We start from the raw sequence: 15,348 nt of genomic DNA on the forward strand, positions 1-15,348 counted from the left end.
CTCAGACATAGCCCGAGCCCCAGGCTCCAAGCCCCAGTCCATGGGTGGGCACACTTAGGGGAACACTGGTGTCTACCCTGGGGTCTGACCCCAAAACTGCCAAGTCTCCAGAGGCTGGAAATTGGCATTCACAGCCTTCAGTTTCCAGGAGGCAACAGCCCACTACTGGCAGGGTCTGCTCTATGATTCACACGTGTAAGATGCCTTTTGAAAAACTGAAAGCCCCGCCCGTGTGAGAACATTACATGAGGTGACAGAAAGAAAGGGGAATTCTTATAGGTCACCAGAAGCCCCTTGATATGGGAGTCTTCTAGAAGACGATGGGTATAATTGCTCCAAATTCCACGCCCGTGACTTAGTATTACATTATAATTAGGTGCAATCTGTCTGCCTGTTTCATTTCCGCTCTGCAGAGGGTAATAACCAATTTCCATGCCCCTTGTGAAAAGTTAGCAAGGAAGGGTTTCCCCGTGCAAGTTCCGGCCTCTGATTGGCAAGTCAGCTGAGCACCAGCATGAAGGAGGTGTGGGAAGTAAAATGGAGGCAGCCTGGAGACCAAGGCTGCTGGGTGGGCCCTGGGATGCCAGCAGGGCCAGGAGTAGGTGAAATAAGCAAGGTACCTAGAGTGTAAAATGCAAGAGGACACTCATTCCCAGCACTTGCAGGTGTAAGGGGGCTGTGACAGTGAGTGCCCCCTGAAATAATGTACCCCAGGCCCCTACCTGCCTCACTCCAGACCTGGCCCCGGCCACCAGTCTCAATGCTCTCACATCCCACTGATCTCTATGACTGGGAACCTGCGGCTCCTACTTGGCTCTGCTCTGCGGTCCCCAATCACACATCTCCTCAGAACCCAAGTGCCACCTGGAGTCCTGGCGAGGGAAGGGCTAACCACTTGCCTGCCAGTATCCAACACAGGGGAAAGCCAACCCTGAAGGGAAAACCAAGAAGACATCGCGATGAGCATGGTGACCAACCTGCTGCGTGGCCTTGGGAAAGCTGCACGTTACCCCTGGGCCTCTGCTTCCCGATCCATGAGTGGGAAGATCAGGGTATTCCATCATTAAGGAGTCTCTGCTTTGACTTCTATGGCCACTGCCAGCCTGTCCAGTCTGCGTGCATTAGGTTACTACGATTCTTTTCCAAGGGAAGCAGGGTCTATGGTGTGCAGGTCCCCAAGGGCGTATGCAAGCCCACAGGAACTTGTAGGGGAACACACCTCACAGGAGCTGACAGCCCCCCACGCGGCCCTAGGCTGGGGAGGAGAGAACCAGGCAGCCGGATGCTAATCGCATGGATTCCCTTTATTGAACTGTACTAGTTACTGCAGTCAGATTAAGTCACATTTAAAAGCAGACCATCCAGTTGCACTGAAACCGATTATATTCATTACATAGTTTTAATCACTGTCCGGTGAACTGGCAAATCCAATCAAAGCATTAGTCTTTAATTAAAAAATTAAAAGGAAATATTCAGACAATAGCCAAGCAATCACATCACAATGCACAATTACCTAGAATTGCAATTAAAAAGTAGTTAACTGAAGGGGGAGAAAGAAAAACAAGAAAGAAAAAAAAAGAAGCAAAGAAAAAAAATCACACTAATTTTTTTTTTTTAAACTATCAATATAATACATGAAGGAACAAAGGACAATAGCCTTAAAAAGCGGGTTTCTCTAACTCTAGAAATGTCGTCTGCGGCGGAAACTCTAAAAGCACACTAGCTGTAGCAGGACAATAAAAAATACTGAGCATGGAATACTTTTAATCTCTGCCATTAATATTCATTTCCAGCTGCTTATAATAGCAGCGCCTCATGGCCAAATCATTAGAGTTTTACATCTGGGTTGCAAATGACACTTTGATTGGATGTAATGTTCAAATGGCCCTCCCCACGGCGTCTCCGGCAAGCCTTCTGCGGAGAGGTGTCCTGTTGAGCGATCCCTCACTGTGCGTGCTGGCTCATCGTGTGGTTCTGCAAAGGCGAAGAAAGGAGACACACATGAAGGAGAAGAATGGAGAGCATGCTCGTCCCTCCCACTCAGTGCATTTACGCCGGGAGCCGCAGAAAAGCGTCTCGATTATAACAAAACAAAATGCAACAAGGAAAAAGTGCTCCAGGGACGCAGCTGCCAAGACGCCACGTTGATTTGGGGCTTGGGGATAGGTTCCTGTTACTGCCAACTTGGACTCCCTATATGTTGTTTTTTGGCTTTTTTGCTTTTGTTTTTTTTTTTTTTAAAGACCATTCAGGTCTTACCACGGGGACTGGCAAGGTGGAGGGAAAGGGGAAATGCCGGGGAGGAGGCAGGAATTAAAAACATCCCTGTTCACCTCTCCATCTCCCTTTTCCTCTAATGATGAGGAGGAAACTCTGATAGCCTGCAGGCTGCCCTTGCATCCCCCTCTCAGTCCTCCCCGTAGCTGCTCCGAGCCTAGCAGAGGGAGATAGCAGATGTGCTGTGCAGCTCTCCGGCCAAGAAACACCCGAGCGGGCACAGGCGTGCTGGGGCAGTGGGCGGCCGTGGTGCCTGCGGCCCAGGCAGGGGATGGGTCACCCGGCAGGAGGACGCGGGAGGAGCCTCTGCTGCTGGGCTCCGGGAGCCTGCCTGCCTGGTCGCATGGCAATGGCCCAACCAGAGACAGGGACTCAGTGCAGTTTGGCCCAACGCACCTAGGAATCCAGGGCCCAGGTGGGACCCTGTGGCCAAATGTTTCCCTCTCATTACAGCCAATGGCATTTCCTCCCCCTGCTAGCCAGAGGGGGCCAGCAGGGTTGATCTGTTTCACAGGAGCCAGCGGCCTGGGACCAGGGGTGGGATTTGGCATCTGAAAGCCCAGTCTTTTTGTTTCTTTTCAGTGGTTCGTGTTCCAAATTTAGACCCATTTCATCAAAGCCTTAGGTGGTGCTCCACCTCATGACACCTGGAGAAAGGAGGCAACATCCACCAGGGGCAGAGTGGCCCTGTCTGGGGCCGCACAGGACCCTAGATCCCCGGGAGAGGCTCCTTCTGGGCGCCCTCCAGGGCCCGGCGACTCCTGCAGCTGTGCCGCTGACCACCAGGGGTCAGCAGAGGCGCCGCGTCTCTCCCGGGCTCGGGTCCGCGGCGAGGGCGACCAGGGTATGCCAGCAGCCTAGTCCGGAGGCCGGGGCCAGGGCCGGGGCCGGGACCGAGACGGGCCACTCCTGCTCCCCGGAGCTGGGCCCCGCTCAGCCCCTTCCCGTGACGGGCACTGCGAAGGCTGCGGCCCCCGTGGTGATGTCACCGACGCTTCCTGCGAGGTCCTGGCCGGGAAGAGGCAGCCCCCGCCTGCCTCCCAGCAGATGCCCGCAGCGCCAAGCGCCAGCGACAGCCTCGTGCTCGTGCGGGCCAGGCAGGCGCACGGCCGGGGCTTGGCGGGCATGCGTGCTCTGTGCCGTGGCAGGCACCACTGTTTCAATCCTCACAACAGCCTTGCGAGGTGGGGCGTCTTAAGATGAAGACATTGAGGCCTAGGAAGGCAAAAATTACAGGCCCAAGGTCACCCAGGTTGGAAGCACAGTGCACTGAACCAGACGGCTGGAATCCACGAGAGCAAGGGGCTTTTCAGGGGAGCCGGGCTTCCCAGGGCCTGTACCCCATGGGCACCGCGGTCTGCAGATCACCCGCATTCTGCACTAGACACAGCGCCACCTCTGCAGGCCAGGCCTGACACCTCAGTCGGGGGTGTCAGGGACCCAGAGGCGCAAGGCAGGTTGTCTGAGGCCACAGATGGGATGCCGGCGGTTTCCATGGGAACCCGCACCCTCCAGCCGAGGCACCTCTCCCTGTACTTGTGCAGGGACAGCCAGCTAGTCCTGTGGGGAGCCGAATCCACACTCCGCAGCCATCCTCCTGCTAGCTTCAAGCCTCTGCTGACTCAGTTCCCGCCTCCCTTCTCCTCCCTCCCAGCCAAGCCGCTCTCAGAGTCCTCTAGGCATATGGAAACTTCCCCTCCCTGCAGACCTCTCCAGGCATCTGCAGCCCACCTCCCACACAGCCACACACCTCTCATGAGCTAGACTGACCTCCTCTGCTGAGCTGCGCACAGGGGGGTGGCAATTCCTTTCTCAGGACCCAGGGCTGGGCATGCACTGTCCTGACCATACCCCTGGGCCTCCAATCCCCAGCAGGCACAGCTGCCCAGAAGCAACTTGGAGATCGGCACTTTCGCACCCTGCCAACCGCCAGTCAAAAGCTCCTGCTATCTTGGTGTGGCTGGGTCATTCTTTATTAGGGGGAGGAAAGGGAAGAGGAAGAGAGGTGACATGATGAAGGGAGACATGGACAGCTCTTTCTTGTCCTCAAAGCATGGTTCCTAGGGCCTAGCACAAAAGAGACACTCAGGAAGTATTTGTGAATGAATCAACGGAAGGAAAATGAATGAATGTATGGGTAGGATGTGGATATGTGGAAAGGAGAGAGGATACTCCAAAAGGAAAGAACAGCAGAGATGGAGGTGTGGAGCCTAGAATCCAAGTGGCAGATGCAGGCACAGGTCCCAGCACAGAAGTCACAGGAAGGCTGGTGGGCACATGGCCTATGGACAGTGGAGGCCCTGAGTACCAATAAACATAGACTTTGTTTCACAGACCACAGAAAACCAGACATGATATTCCAACTCCACAAAATCCCCAAGGACCACCCACTACCAACATGGGCATAGGGGGTGTCTAGGATCTCTGGAGAATGAAGCAGCCTGTTGCCAGGATGCCAAGAACAGGGTCGGTGTGAAACACGTGGTCCACACTGGCTCACCAGGGCACTGCTGGTGCAGATGTGCTGAAGGCTGGAACCCACGCTTGGGACCACTGGTGAGGAAAACTCCAGAAAGCCTATGCCATGGCTAAGCCACAGTGTGCCTGCCCACTTAAATAGCAGTAGCAGGGGGCTCTGAGGTTAGACTCAAGAAAGAACTTCCTCCTAGAGGGTTCAGAGACAGAAGGATAAAACTTCCTTCCCTGAAGTTTTGTGACAGGAACAAAAGCCCAGGATGTCACAGCAGATGGAAATGTCAAAACTTGATGCCCCAAGGGGATCAGCCATTAGAATTCACTCAGCACTACGTTATTAAGCACCTGCTGGATGCTCTGCTCTGCGCTGGCACATTGAGGGGGAGGGCAAGACAGCAGCTGGGCCCACTCCTTGAGAGGCCTGATTTAGAGGGGCTAGACACAGACACCCAAACATTTGTGAGATTAATGGTGCAGCTGGCAGCTCAGCTAGGGAACTGGTCAAGGCCACCCGATCAGTTTGTGTGATGGTGGTGGGGGGCACAGAGGTGCCCAGGTGCTCGGCCAAGGAGGGCACCAGCTCCTCCATAGGCCAAGGGCAGCATCTCAACAGGCGGAGGGGGTGGTGGGACCCCTGTCCCCAAGACTCACCAGTCACCCAACACCAGGACACAAAGCAGCTCTGGATAGCCACTGCAATCAGCACAGTTCAATAACCCTGAAAGAACCCGCGGTCCGTCCCCTACAGCTAGAAGCTGTGGTTTGGGGAACGTAGGGAGGTTCAGCAAACCTTCTTAAAGAGTTCTTTCCATCTAGCATAGTTCTCACAAGGGCATTCTGCCTTAATGTCTCTTTCTCTGTTTATGCCTGTGCTATATTTAGCCCCTTTAGAGAAGGAAGAAAATAATTTTTTAAAGATGCTACCCACCCCACAGATGAACATTTCCCAGCACCATAAAGGCCGGGGGTGGAGACAGGGGCCCAGGGAAGGACTAGAAAATGCCTAGAGGGAGAACTGGCATCCACTCGGCCTCGCTGCCTGCCAGGGAGACACAGGTGTGGGCCAGAGAAGCAGGTGAGAAAAATAAAACGGGAGAGCAGGAGGGGGTGGGTAGCAATGGTTTGCAGCCTCGATCCATCCACTCGGCAGAGCTTGTGTGCTCTCCTGGATGGAGATGTCTGGTACAGCCTGTTTGGGGAGCCTCTGCCTGGCACACGGGGCCAGGGACACAAGACAGTGGTGGCCAAGGGGATGGCATGGGCCTGGGCACAGAAACCTGTGTGCTGCCTATGCTGGGGGCAGGCCTACTCTGGGTCTTGTTGAGACCCACAAAAAGAGCCCTCTCTGTGCAAATCGTCAGCAGAGCACTCAGGAACTGGTTCCCCGACACACCCTCAGCCTCTGGAGGGAAAGAAGCCCAGCATTCATTTACATGGTTGCTCATTCATTCATTCATCTTTGAGCCAATGAGCCACTATGCTTGTGGCTGGGAATTCAGCAGCAAAATGATCCTGATCCGGAACCCAATCCAGGGTAATGCTTTGTGCATGGAAGGAGCAGGACGGAGCACAGAGCCTGGTGGCTGCACTGTCCTTCCCAAAGCACCACCACACACTAGAGTGAATGGGCTCCTTGGAGGTTCAGTTTTGCCCGCCCCAGGAGGGGGCCCTGGCTCAGCGCACCTCCATGCCCAACACAGTCACAAACAGGAACACTGTGTGCCTCTCCCCGGTCTGAAGCCCAGGATTGCTTCTCAACGTCTTGGCTCCACTCTCTGTTGCTTAGGCGTGGGACCTGCCTGGTCTCCCCGTGATACCTACCCATCGCCGTGTCAGGTGGGAGAGACATGAGGGGCTTAAGCATGCCGGCTGCAAAAAGCAAAAAGAGCTTCTCCACACACCCTATTAGCTGCCTCTCCTGGCTCTCAGCTACTCTGATGACACTGTCTGTAAAATCCTAGCACCTTCCCTTGTTCTTAGCAAGTGCCCCACTGCTGCTAGCCACTGCCCTGGTAACCCCAAGGCAGGCAGGAAGCTTTAGTGGGCCAAGATGGGCTACGCCCTGGGTTTGAATCTTGGCTCTGCCACTTACTGGCTGTATGGCCTTGGGCAAGTTCCATGACCTCCGGGTTTTGGGGGTGGTTAATAACACAGCCCTCTTCCTAAGATGCTGATAGGGTTTGGATGTTTGTCCCCTCCAAATCTCGTGTTGAAATGGGATCCCCAGTGTTGGAGGTGGGAGGTGTTTAGGTCATGGGAGAGGATCCCTCATGGACAGCTTGGTGTCCTCCCTGCAGCAATGAGTTACCACGAGATCTGCTTGTTAAAAAACGTCTGGTGCCTCCTTGCAATCTCTCTCTCTCCCCACGTGACGCACCGGCTCCCCTTGCCTTCCATCATCATTGGAAGTTTCCTGAGGCCTCACCAGAAACAGACGGCGGCACCTTGCTTCCTGTACAGCCTACAGAACTGTGAGCCAAATAAAACTGTTTTCTTCATAAATTACCCAGCCTCAAGTATTTCTTTATAGCAACACAAAGCAGACTAATACACATGCCCTGAGGACTCAGGAGATAATGCCCGCATGCGTCCCAGGTCTGGCTACAGTAAATGCTCCGCAGATCTCCATCGTGGTGTCTGTGCTGGTCTTCCTGACCTGGCAGGATGCTCTGTGGCATAAGGACTGTCTTCTGGTCTTCCTGACCCAGCAGGGTGCTCCATGGCAGAGGGACTGTTTGTCCCTGCTGCTTCTGTGGGACCAGGCAGGATTGGGGCTTACAGTGAGGGCCTCATAGAGGGGTACACCTGGACTGACCAGCTGTACCCCTCCCCCTCCCCATCTGGGTGTCCAAAGGGCTGGCAAGGTCTTAAGAACACTCCTGAGATGGCTGAACTTTGGATGGTCCGGCCCATGGAGCAACAGGCGTCATTATCCCCTCCCCATAATCCCCCCTGTCTAGAACCCCTGTACCCACAAATCACTGCTTTCTCCTCCCCACCTCAGGAACAGAATGCCATATCTTCAGGGGAGGACAGCCTCAGGGAGACTCCATGGGGGATGGAGTAGGTGTGCACTCATCCATCCATTCACCCACCCATCCATCCACCCATCTATTCATCTATCCATTCACCCACCCATCCGTCCATCCACCCATCTATTCATCTATCCATCCACCCACCTATCCATTCATCCACCCATCTATTCATCTATCCATCCATCCATCCATCCATCCATCCATCCATCCGTCCATCCGTTCATCCATTTCTTCCACAGACGTTCACTGAGTTCCTGTCTGTCAGGCCCTGGGCTGGGCACTGAGCACAGACAGGTTAAGAAGCTCCAGCGCCCTCCCGTGAGGGGCTCACAGTTTCATGGTGAGGGTGACGACGGCCAAACTCATAGACCCTGAAGACCCTGAAGAGGCAAAAAAGAAGGCTTGGCTCTTCTCTGGAGACTAGGCTGTGGCTCTGGCTCTTGAGTCTTTGAGTCCCTACAGCATATGAAGGCACAGGAACACTCAGCCCCACACCCAGAGCATCCCATTCTGCTCTCCCGGCCCCACCTACAGAACCACCTGGCCCACACATCACCTCACTATGATTTCCAGTTGGGAAACAGGTTGTGGCCAATCCCCCTTCTCCCCACTGCCTACCACTGGCCACTCCCTGGCAGGCTCCAGCCACAGTGGCTCTCACAAGGCTGGCTTTACAACTTACTTTCTCCAGGAGCTGGGGCCAAGCCCGAGAATGCGCCTTAACCACTGAGAGATTCCCTTCCCAGGGGAAGAAGTAGCCCTTGAGACTGAGGTGGCAGCCATGTTCATGCTCGACAGGGGTGAAGTTGGGTCCCGTTATTTGTTCACTTAGCAAACAAGGCACCTGGCCCTGTACAGTGGATGGAAGAGAGCAAGTGAGGCACAATCCTGGCCTTTTAAGGACTATAGAGAGAGGACTTCCGATAGGAGATGCTTAAGGAAGAAGCTGGCCTTTTAGCTGCCCTTTAAGGACAGCCCGGGTGGGGATTTGCACTGGCTGTGTGTGTGTGAGCTCGAAAGATGGCTTTCCAGGCAGAATGAACCACCTGGATAACAGCATGAAGGTGGGAATGGCACTGAGCGTGATCACCGCTAACACTGATCGTGGACTCACTGTGTGCCAGACACCATTCTTAACCTCCACCCATATGAACTCATTTAAGCCTCATGACTGCCCTGTGCATTAAATACTCTCATCATCCCTATTTTACAGATGAGAAAACTGAGGTGCAGAGAGGCCCAGGTCCTGCCACTGGTGACGGCAGTGCTGGGTCTGCACCCATGCAGTCTGTCTGCAGAGCCCACTCTTCACCATCGTACTGTTCTGTCTGTGAGATGTGAAAAGTGCAGCATATGTTGGGGGAACAATGAATAATTCAGCTTGGCAGAAGCACAGGGTATGTGCCATGGAGACCAGCCTAGAGAGGAAGGAGGGGGCCTTATTGATGAGGCTCCTTGATGCCAGACGAGGCAGCTTGCCCTTAAATCTGGACCATGGGGAGCCATCGAAGGTATTTGAGCTGTGGAGTTACAGGAGAGGCAAGACACAGGGAGATGCTCATGCCTCCAGTCAAAAAGGTGTGTCAGCAGGGCCTTCTCGCCCATCGTTTCCCTCTGCTCCCATCCCCTGTTCCCTGGAAAACCTTCCCCTTTTCCCCCACACTTTCTTTCTTTCCCTTTGGGGAGGGTAGAGATACAGGCAGCCCTGCCTCCCCTATCTGCTGTGTATCACCTGGGCAGCCCCTCTCTGCTTGTGAGCACTTATTTTTAGAAGCGTTTGACAATCGTCCAAGGGTCTAAGACGAACAGATGGCCTGTCTTAAAGGCTCATATGTTCACTAGTTTGCACTTCTGACAAACGGTAAGCGTACTCGAGAGCACACCATAAACAGCGCCGAATGAATACTCAGAACACAATTTAGCTAATGCACGTCATTAAAATTAGGAGTGAGTGATGGCCAAGGTTCCCTCTAAATGCCTGCCCGGTGATGCAGCCACTCCCCCGGGACCCAGGCTATGACGTGGACACACCCCACTTCTCCCATGGCCCCCACCCAGCAAGCCGGGGTTTGCCTCGTTTACTCAGAGGGCAGGGCAAGATTTGCCCGAGTGGGTGTGACACCCATCCCTAGCCTCAGAGTGAAGCTGGTGGCCCACTGGCCTTGGACAAAGCCCTGAGATGTCCTATGGCAGAGGGAGCAGCAGCTCTTCCATGCACGGGATGTGCATGAGATTTTCCCGTCCCTGCCTCCCAGACAGTGAGACAGCCTGTCGTCTGCCACCCCGGAGCAGCAGGAAGTGAGTGTTGCAACGCTCAGCCAGGGAAGCTGTCTCTTATGTGAGAGCCTCAATTCATCCGGAACTCCCGGCCTAGAGGGAGATTCCAACTTCCAAGGAGCAAGGGGATTGGCTCGAGGTGGGGGTTCTGCAGCTTCCTTGCCAAACCAATAGCAGAAGCAGATGCAGCGACCTGAGTCACCTGGGGTAACATTCAAGAAAGAGCCACATCCACACAGCCTGACCCAGACTCCTTTTATTGGTGCCAACTGGATCTGGGTTTTCTGTGTTCTCCAGATGCTCTATGGAGGCGAGGCGGGGAGGAGAGTGCCCCCCACTCTCTGTGAACCCCCTCTTGCCAGGACACAAAAGACCAAAGCAGGTGGTTTGGTCAACAATCAGTTCCATGAGCGGGAAACTCTTCCCGCATGTGAAAACGTGGGAGAAAATATTGTGGGGAAGAAGAAAGCCCAATAAACTCCCAAGGGGGCAGGTTCTGTACTGCCCGTACTTTATAATAAAACCCACCAGGGAATAGATTATTAGGAGGGAACCGAAGTCTTCTATTAGGAACCCAGCCCGTAAACAGGCTCCCATTCAGAGTCACCCAACAAAACAAGGGGACTAATAATATCTGCCTGGAGGGACAGGGACTCAGGGGAACTGCACTTCAGAATGCAAATGGGCCCCGTCGGTCTGTTTGTGAGCAGAAAATCAGGTGAGCGGTGAGACTTTAGATAGCAGCCGTGCAAGGGAAAATGAGAGTTTTATGGCTGTCGTCACAAGCAAAGGAAGATGGAATGCTTCCAGGGCTGCTTATCGACTCGCCCCTCCTCAGCAACAGAGTCCATGCCTGACTCCGAGTCCTGAGTGAATGTGACCCCCCACTACTGCCGCTGTTTCTCCAAAGAAGGTGGGGACACCCAGTGGCTAAGCCCCTTGGGGACAGGGTACCTAGCAGCAGATTCGGGACTGAAAGTCGGGGGTCCCAGCAACAATGTGCCAGGTGACCACAAGTTCACTTCTGTGGCTTTTGGCCCCCTCCTGGGTAGGAATGCTGCACTGGTCTTGTCAACCTGTGGCCACTGTGAACTCCATTCTAAGCACAGTAGCCTGCTTGGAACCAGGCCCCCAGGGAACAGCTCATCTCAAACAAGAATTGGTACAGTCTCCTGCCCTAAAAGAGCCTGAATCAGACCCCTAAAAGATGGGACCCCAACCTGATGCTGCTGGGCCAGGAATCCAATGAAGTGTACCTCTTGCAAAGCCTTGGAAGAGCCCATTTTTTTACGAAACTCCATAAAAAATGGCACTGGAGCTGGGTGAGTGGCTCCCGCCTGGAATCCCAGCACTTTGGAGGCTGAGGTGGGAGGATCACTTGAAGCCAGGAGTTTGATTCGGTCTGGGTGAAACCCCATCTCCACAAAAAAATTAAAATTAGGTGGGTGTGGTGGTGTGTGCCTGTAGTCCCAGCTACTCGGATGGCTGAGGTGGGAGGATCACTTGAGCCCAAAAGTTTGAGGCTTCAGTGAGCTAAGATCGTGCCAGTGCACTCCAGCCACAGGGTTAGACCCCATCTCAAAAAAAAAAAAAAGGCTATTGGGTGGATGGGTTCTCAAAACCAAAAAAGGGTTCACTCTTCTCATCTACTTCAAAGTATATCTGCCGCTCTTAGTGTGGGTCAAAGAAGATCATGCATGTGAAACAGTTTGGGAAGACGGAAGCACCTGTCAGCAGGGGTACCAACAGTTGGAAAATGTTTATGTCATGAAAAAGAGCAGGTGAATCCCAGGAGATCTGTCTGCAGTGAGCAGGATTCCTTTGACCACATGGAGCTGCAAGTCTGGATGGAGGCCTCAAGATGAGGGTGTGGGTGGTGTCAGGTTCACACCGTGGACAAATGCAGCCCAGGCCAGGTGCAAAGCAGTAAGACCCAGTGGGGTCTGTGTCAGCCCCAAGAACTCAAACTTTGTCAAGAAAAGGCAGCACTTGTCAGCTCTAGGCAATGACTGCCACACGTGAATATGGGCCCAGTGTTGCTTCTGGTTGTGCAAGAAAATTGGAAATGTAGGTTTTTTTAAATATAAACTTTCTTATGGGAATACACTGTTGTTGGGAATGCAAATTACTTTAGACACTGTGAAAAGCAGTCTGGAGATTTTTCAAAGAACTAAGAATTGAACTACTATTCAACCTGGCAATCCCATTACTACAGATGCATTCAAAGGAAAATAAGCATTCCACCAAAAAGAAACATGAACTCATATGTCCACTGCAACACTATTCACAATAGTGAAGATATGAAACCAACCCAGGTGCCCACCAAGAGTGGGATGGATAAAGAAAATGTGGGGGGTGTGTGTGTATATATATATATATCTCTCTGTCTCATGGAATACTATGCATCCTTAAAAATGAATAAAATCATGTCCTTTGCAGCAACATGGATGCAGCTAGCAGCCATTATCCTAAGTGAACTAACGCAGAAACAGAAAACCAAATACCACATGTTCTCACTCATAAGTGGGAGTTAAACACTGTGGTGTGCACAGACATAAAGTTGGGAGCAACAGAAACTGGGGAATAAAAGAGCTGGGAGGGAGGGAGGGGACAAGGGTTGAAAAACTACCTATGAGGTACTATGCTCACGACCTGGGTGATGGATTTAGTCGCACCCCAAACCTCAGTAGCATGCAATATATCCATGTAATTAACCTGCATATGTATTCCCGGAATCTAAAATAAAAGTTGGGGGCAAAAGGACGTAAAATAAATCCATAAACTTTCTAGATGTTTAAAGCACTATGCAAGTCCACGAAAACATATCTGCAGGTCGAATGTGGCCGTCGGGCCACCAGCTTTAGACCTCTGGGCCTCTAGAAGCCCCAGACACCCTGAAGTGAGGTGGGGAGTGGCGCCATTAAGCAGCAACATTAGTTGAATCCTCACCCAAGGGGCTGGGATGCGGGACTCGGTGTGGTTAAGTTCTGATGAAGAGGGTAAGGGTAGAGGATGAAGTTCTGTTAAGACAGAACTATCCGCATGTCCTGGGTTCTGCTGCCTCATGGTCATGTCCCACCTAGCCAGCCCAAGTGTTTCTGGGTGCGCCAGGTGCTGGCAAACCTGGGAGACCAAAAATTCCCACTTTCCTAGAGCCACCCAGGATGCTCAACACGACTGTCTCGGTGGTTGTCCATGGGCCATCTGGAGACACCAGCATCAGAGTTTGCCACATGACAGCATTCAAGAATCTGGACCATAAGTAACCCCCATACCTTCCTTGCTTCAAAGGACCCGAGAGCCCTCCCTTCTACCCTCCACAGTGTCCCATGGGGAAAAGGAGAGGCCAGGCATGGTACAGGGGCAGCCCCTCGGGGTGCTTACGAAAGCAGCCTGCCAAGACAGCGTTCCTATTACTGTGCACACCCCACTCTATATGCATGCACACACACAAATACTCTAGTCTCACACACACACACACACACACACACACACACCCTCCCCACACACTGATACCCCGCAATCCCATGTGCACACACACACAGGTCCCCACAATCCCATGCGCACACATGCACACACACACACACATATGGATGCCCCACAACCCCAGGCACACTCATGGATACCCTACAACCTCATGCAGGTACACACTCATGGATACCCTCAAATCACCCCCCACACACACACACCCCAGTCCTGACACTAACCGTGTACTGCTAAGCGGTTAGAGGCCAGTTACTGTTACTTTGGCCTTCTGCTCCCCACCCTGTGTGGCTAACCTGCCCCACGTTCACCCCACTGCTGGGTCCCTCCAGCAGCCCCACCTGCCCAGGAAGCAAGGGCCCCTTGAAGGCCCCCTTTCTGGCAAAGGAAAGCTGAGAAAACAATGTGAAGCACAGTCTGGGTTGTCTCCTCGAGGAGGCAGAGCTGTACAAGGGTTTCTGCTTTTTAAACTCCCCGGCGGGTCCCACTCACACCCAGAACACATCCAGACTCTGACCACAGCCCACATGGCCCTCCATGGTCTGGTTCTTGCTGGCCCACAGCCTCAGTCACCACCTTCTGCCAGGGCCCCAAATACCGCAGCCCGGTACCCCCTCCTCCCCCCAGCAGCACTCCCGCTATCCAGAGTGGTGGATAGCGCACACCCCCCACACCCCAGTTTTCCCGGGGCTTCTCCACATCAGAGCCATCCTCCTGGAGCAGGCTTCCTGTCCACTGACTACAGACTCCCATCACAGCATCGCTCTGCACCTTGCAGAGGTGTCAACTCGGCACGTCCTGCAACTTGCAGTGACCTGGTTGTTGATGCACCATGGTCAACTGCCCCTCATGACACCATCAGCGCAACAAGACAGGGACCTCATCTCAGCTCTCCACTGTACCCCATTATCTCAGACCCTGTACTTGGTAAAAACTCAATGAATGTTTCTGAAATGATAGCCTGCAAGCTACTGTAGCAAAGCCAAGCCTCCACTGATAGGGTCAAGGGAGAAGAAGAAGAAATACAGTTGCCCCCACTCCACTGTCTTCCCCATAACCCTTGCCTCGGCCATGCCCAGAGCAGGTTATACCTTATTCTTAAAGCTGGGAAGGATCCTTTGAGGACATTAGGCCAGGTGGAATGAATTATTATATGATTTCTCTTGCATGAGGTGTCTAGAACAACCAAATCATAGAGATGGAAAGTGGAACAGTGGCTGCTGGGGGCTGGGAAAAGGGGAAATGGGGAGTTAATGTTTAACAGGGACAGAGTTTCAGATGAGGAAGATGAAAAAGTTCTGGAGGTAGATGGTGGTGATGATCGCACAACAGTGTCAGTGTGCTGAATGCCACTGAACCAGCACTTTAGAATGGTTAAGATGATAAATGTTATGCTATGTGAATTTTTACAATGAAAAACAGGTCAGGCACAGTGGCTCACACCTGTAATCCCAGCACTTTGGGAGGCCAAGCCGGACAGATCATTTGAGGCCACGAGTTCAAGACCAGCCTAGCCAACATGGTGAAACCCCATCTCTACTAAAACAACAAAAAGTAGCTGGGCATGGCAGCCTGTGTCTGTAGCCCCAGCTACTTGGGAAGCTGAGGCAGGAGAATCATTTGAACCCAGAAGGCGGAGGTTGCAATGAGCTGAGATCGTGCCACTGCACTCTAGCCTGGGTGACAGAGTAAGACTCTGTCACAAAAAAAAAAAAAAAAAAAAGTGAGCAGGATCTTAGAAGGTAAGAGAGAGGGTTGCTGCACCAATAGCTAAGACACTCAGCGACATTCCTGGCTGGAA

At 53.0% G+C, this 15,348-nt stretch overlaps 1 protein-coding gene across 11 annotated transcripts in view; it reads right to left on the reverse strand.

The window, feature by feature from the left end:
* Positions 1–1,283: 1,283 nt before the first annotated feature.
* The window catches only part of ZNF423 (zinc finger protein 423), a 364,117-nt gene continuing 350,052 nt past the window's right edge, over positions 1,284–15,348 (reverse strand). For all 11 annotated transcript variants that reach the window (XR_013411580.1, XR_013411581.1, XR_013411582.1 and 8 more), the window contains one exon: positions 1,284–1,974. Coding sequence is in view for 6 of the 11 variants with exons in the window: in XM_077985612.1 (XP_077841738.1) it covers positions 1,945–1,974 (30 nt within the window). In the remaining 5 variants the exon portion in view is untranslated. The remainder of the gene's footprint in view (positions 1,975–15,348) is intronic.

The sequence above is a fragment of the Macaca mulatta genome, chromosome 20 (assembly GCF_049350105.2).
Source record: "Macaca mulatta isolate MMU2019108-1 chromosome 20, T2T-MMU8v2.0, whole genome shotgun sequence".
In the NCBI taxonomy this organism is placed as follows: domain Eukaryota; kingdom Metazoa; phylum Chordata; class Mammalia; order Primates; family Cercopithecidae; genus Macaca; species Macaca mulatta.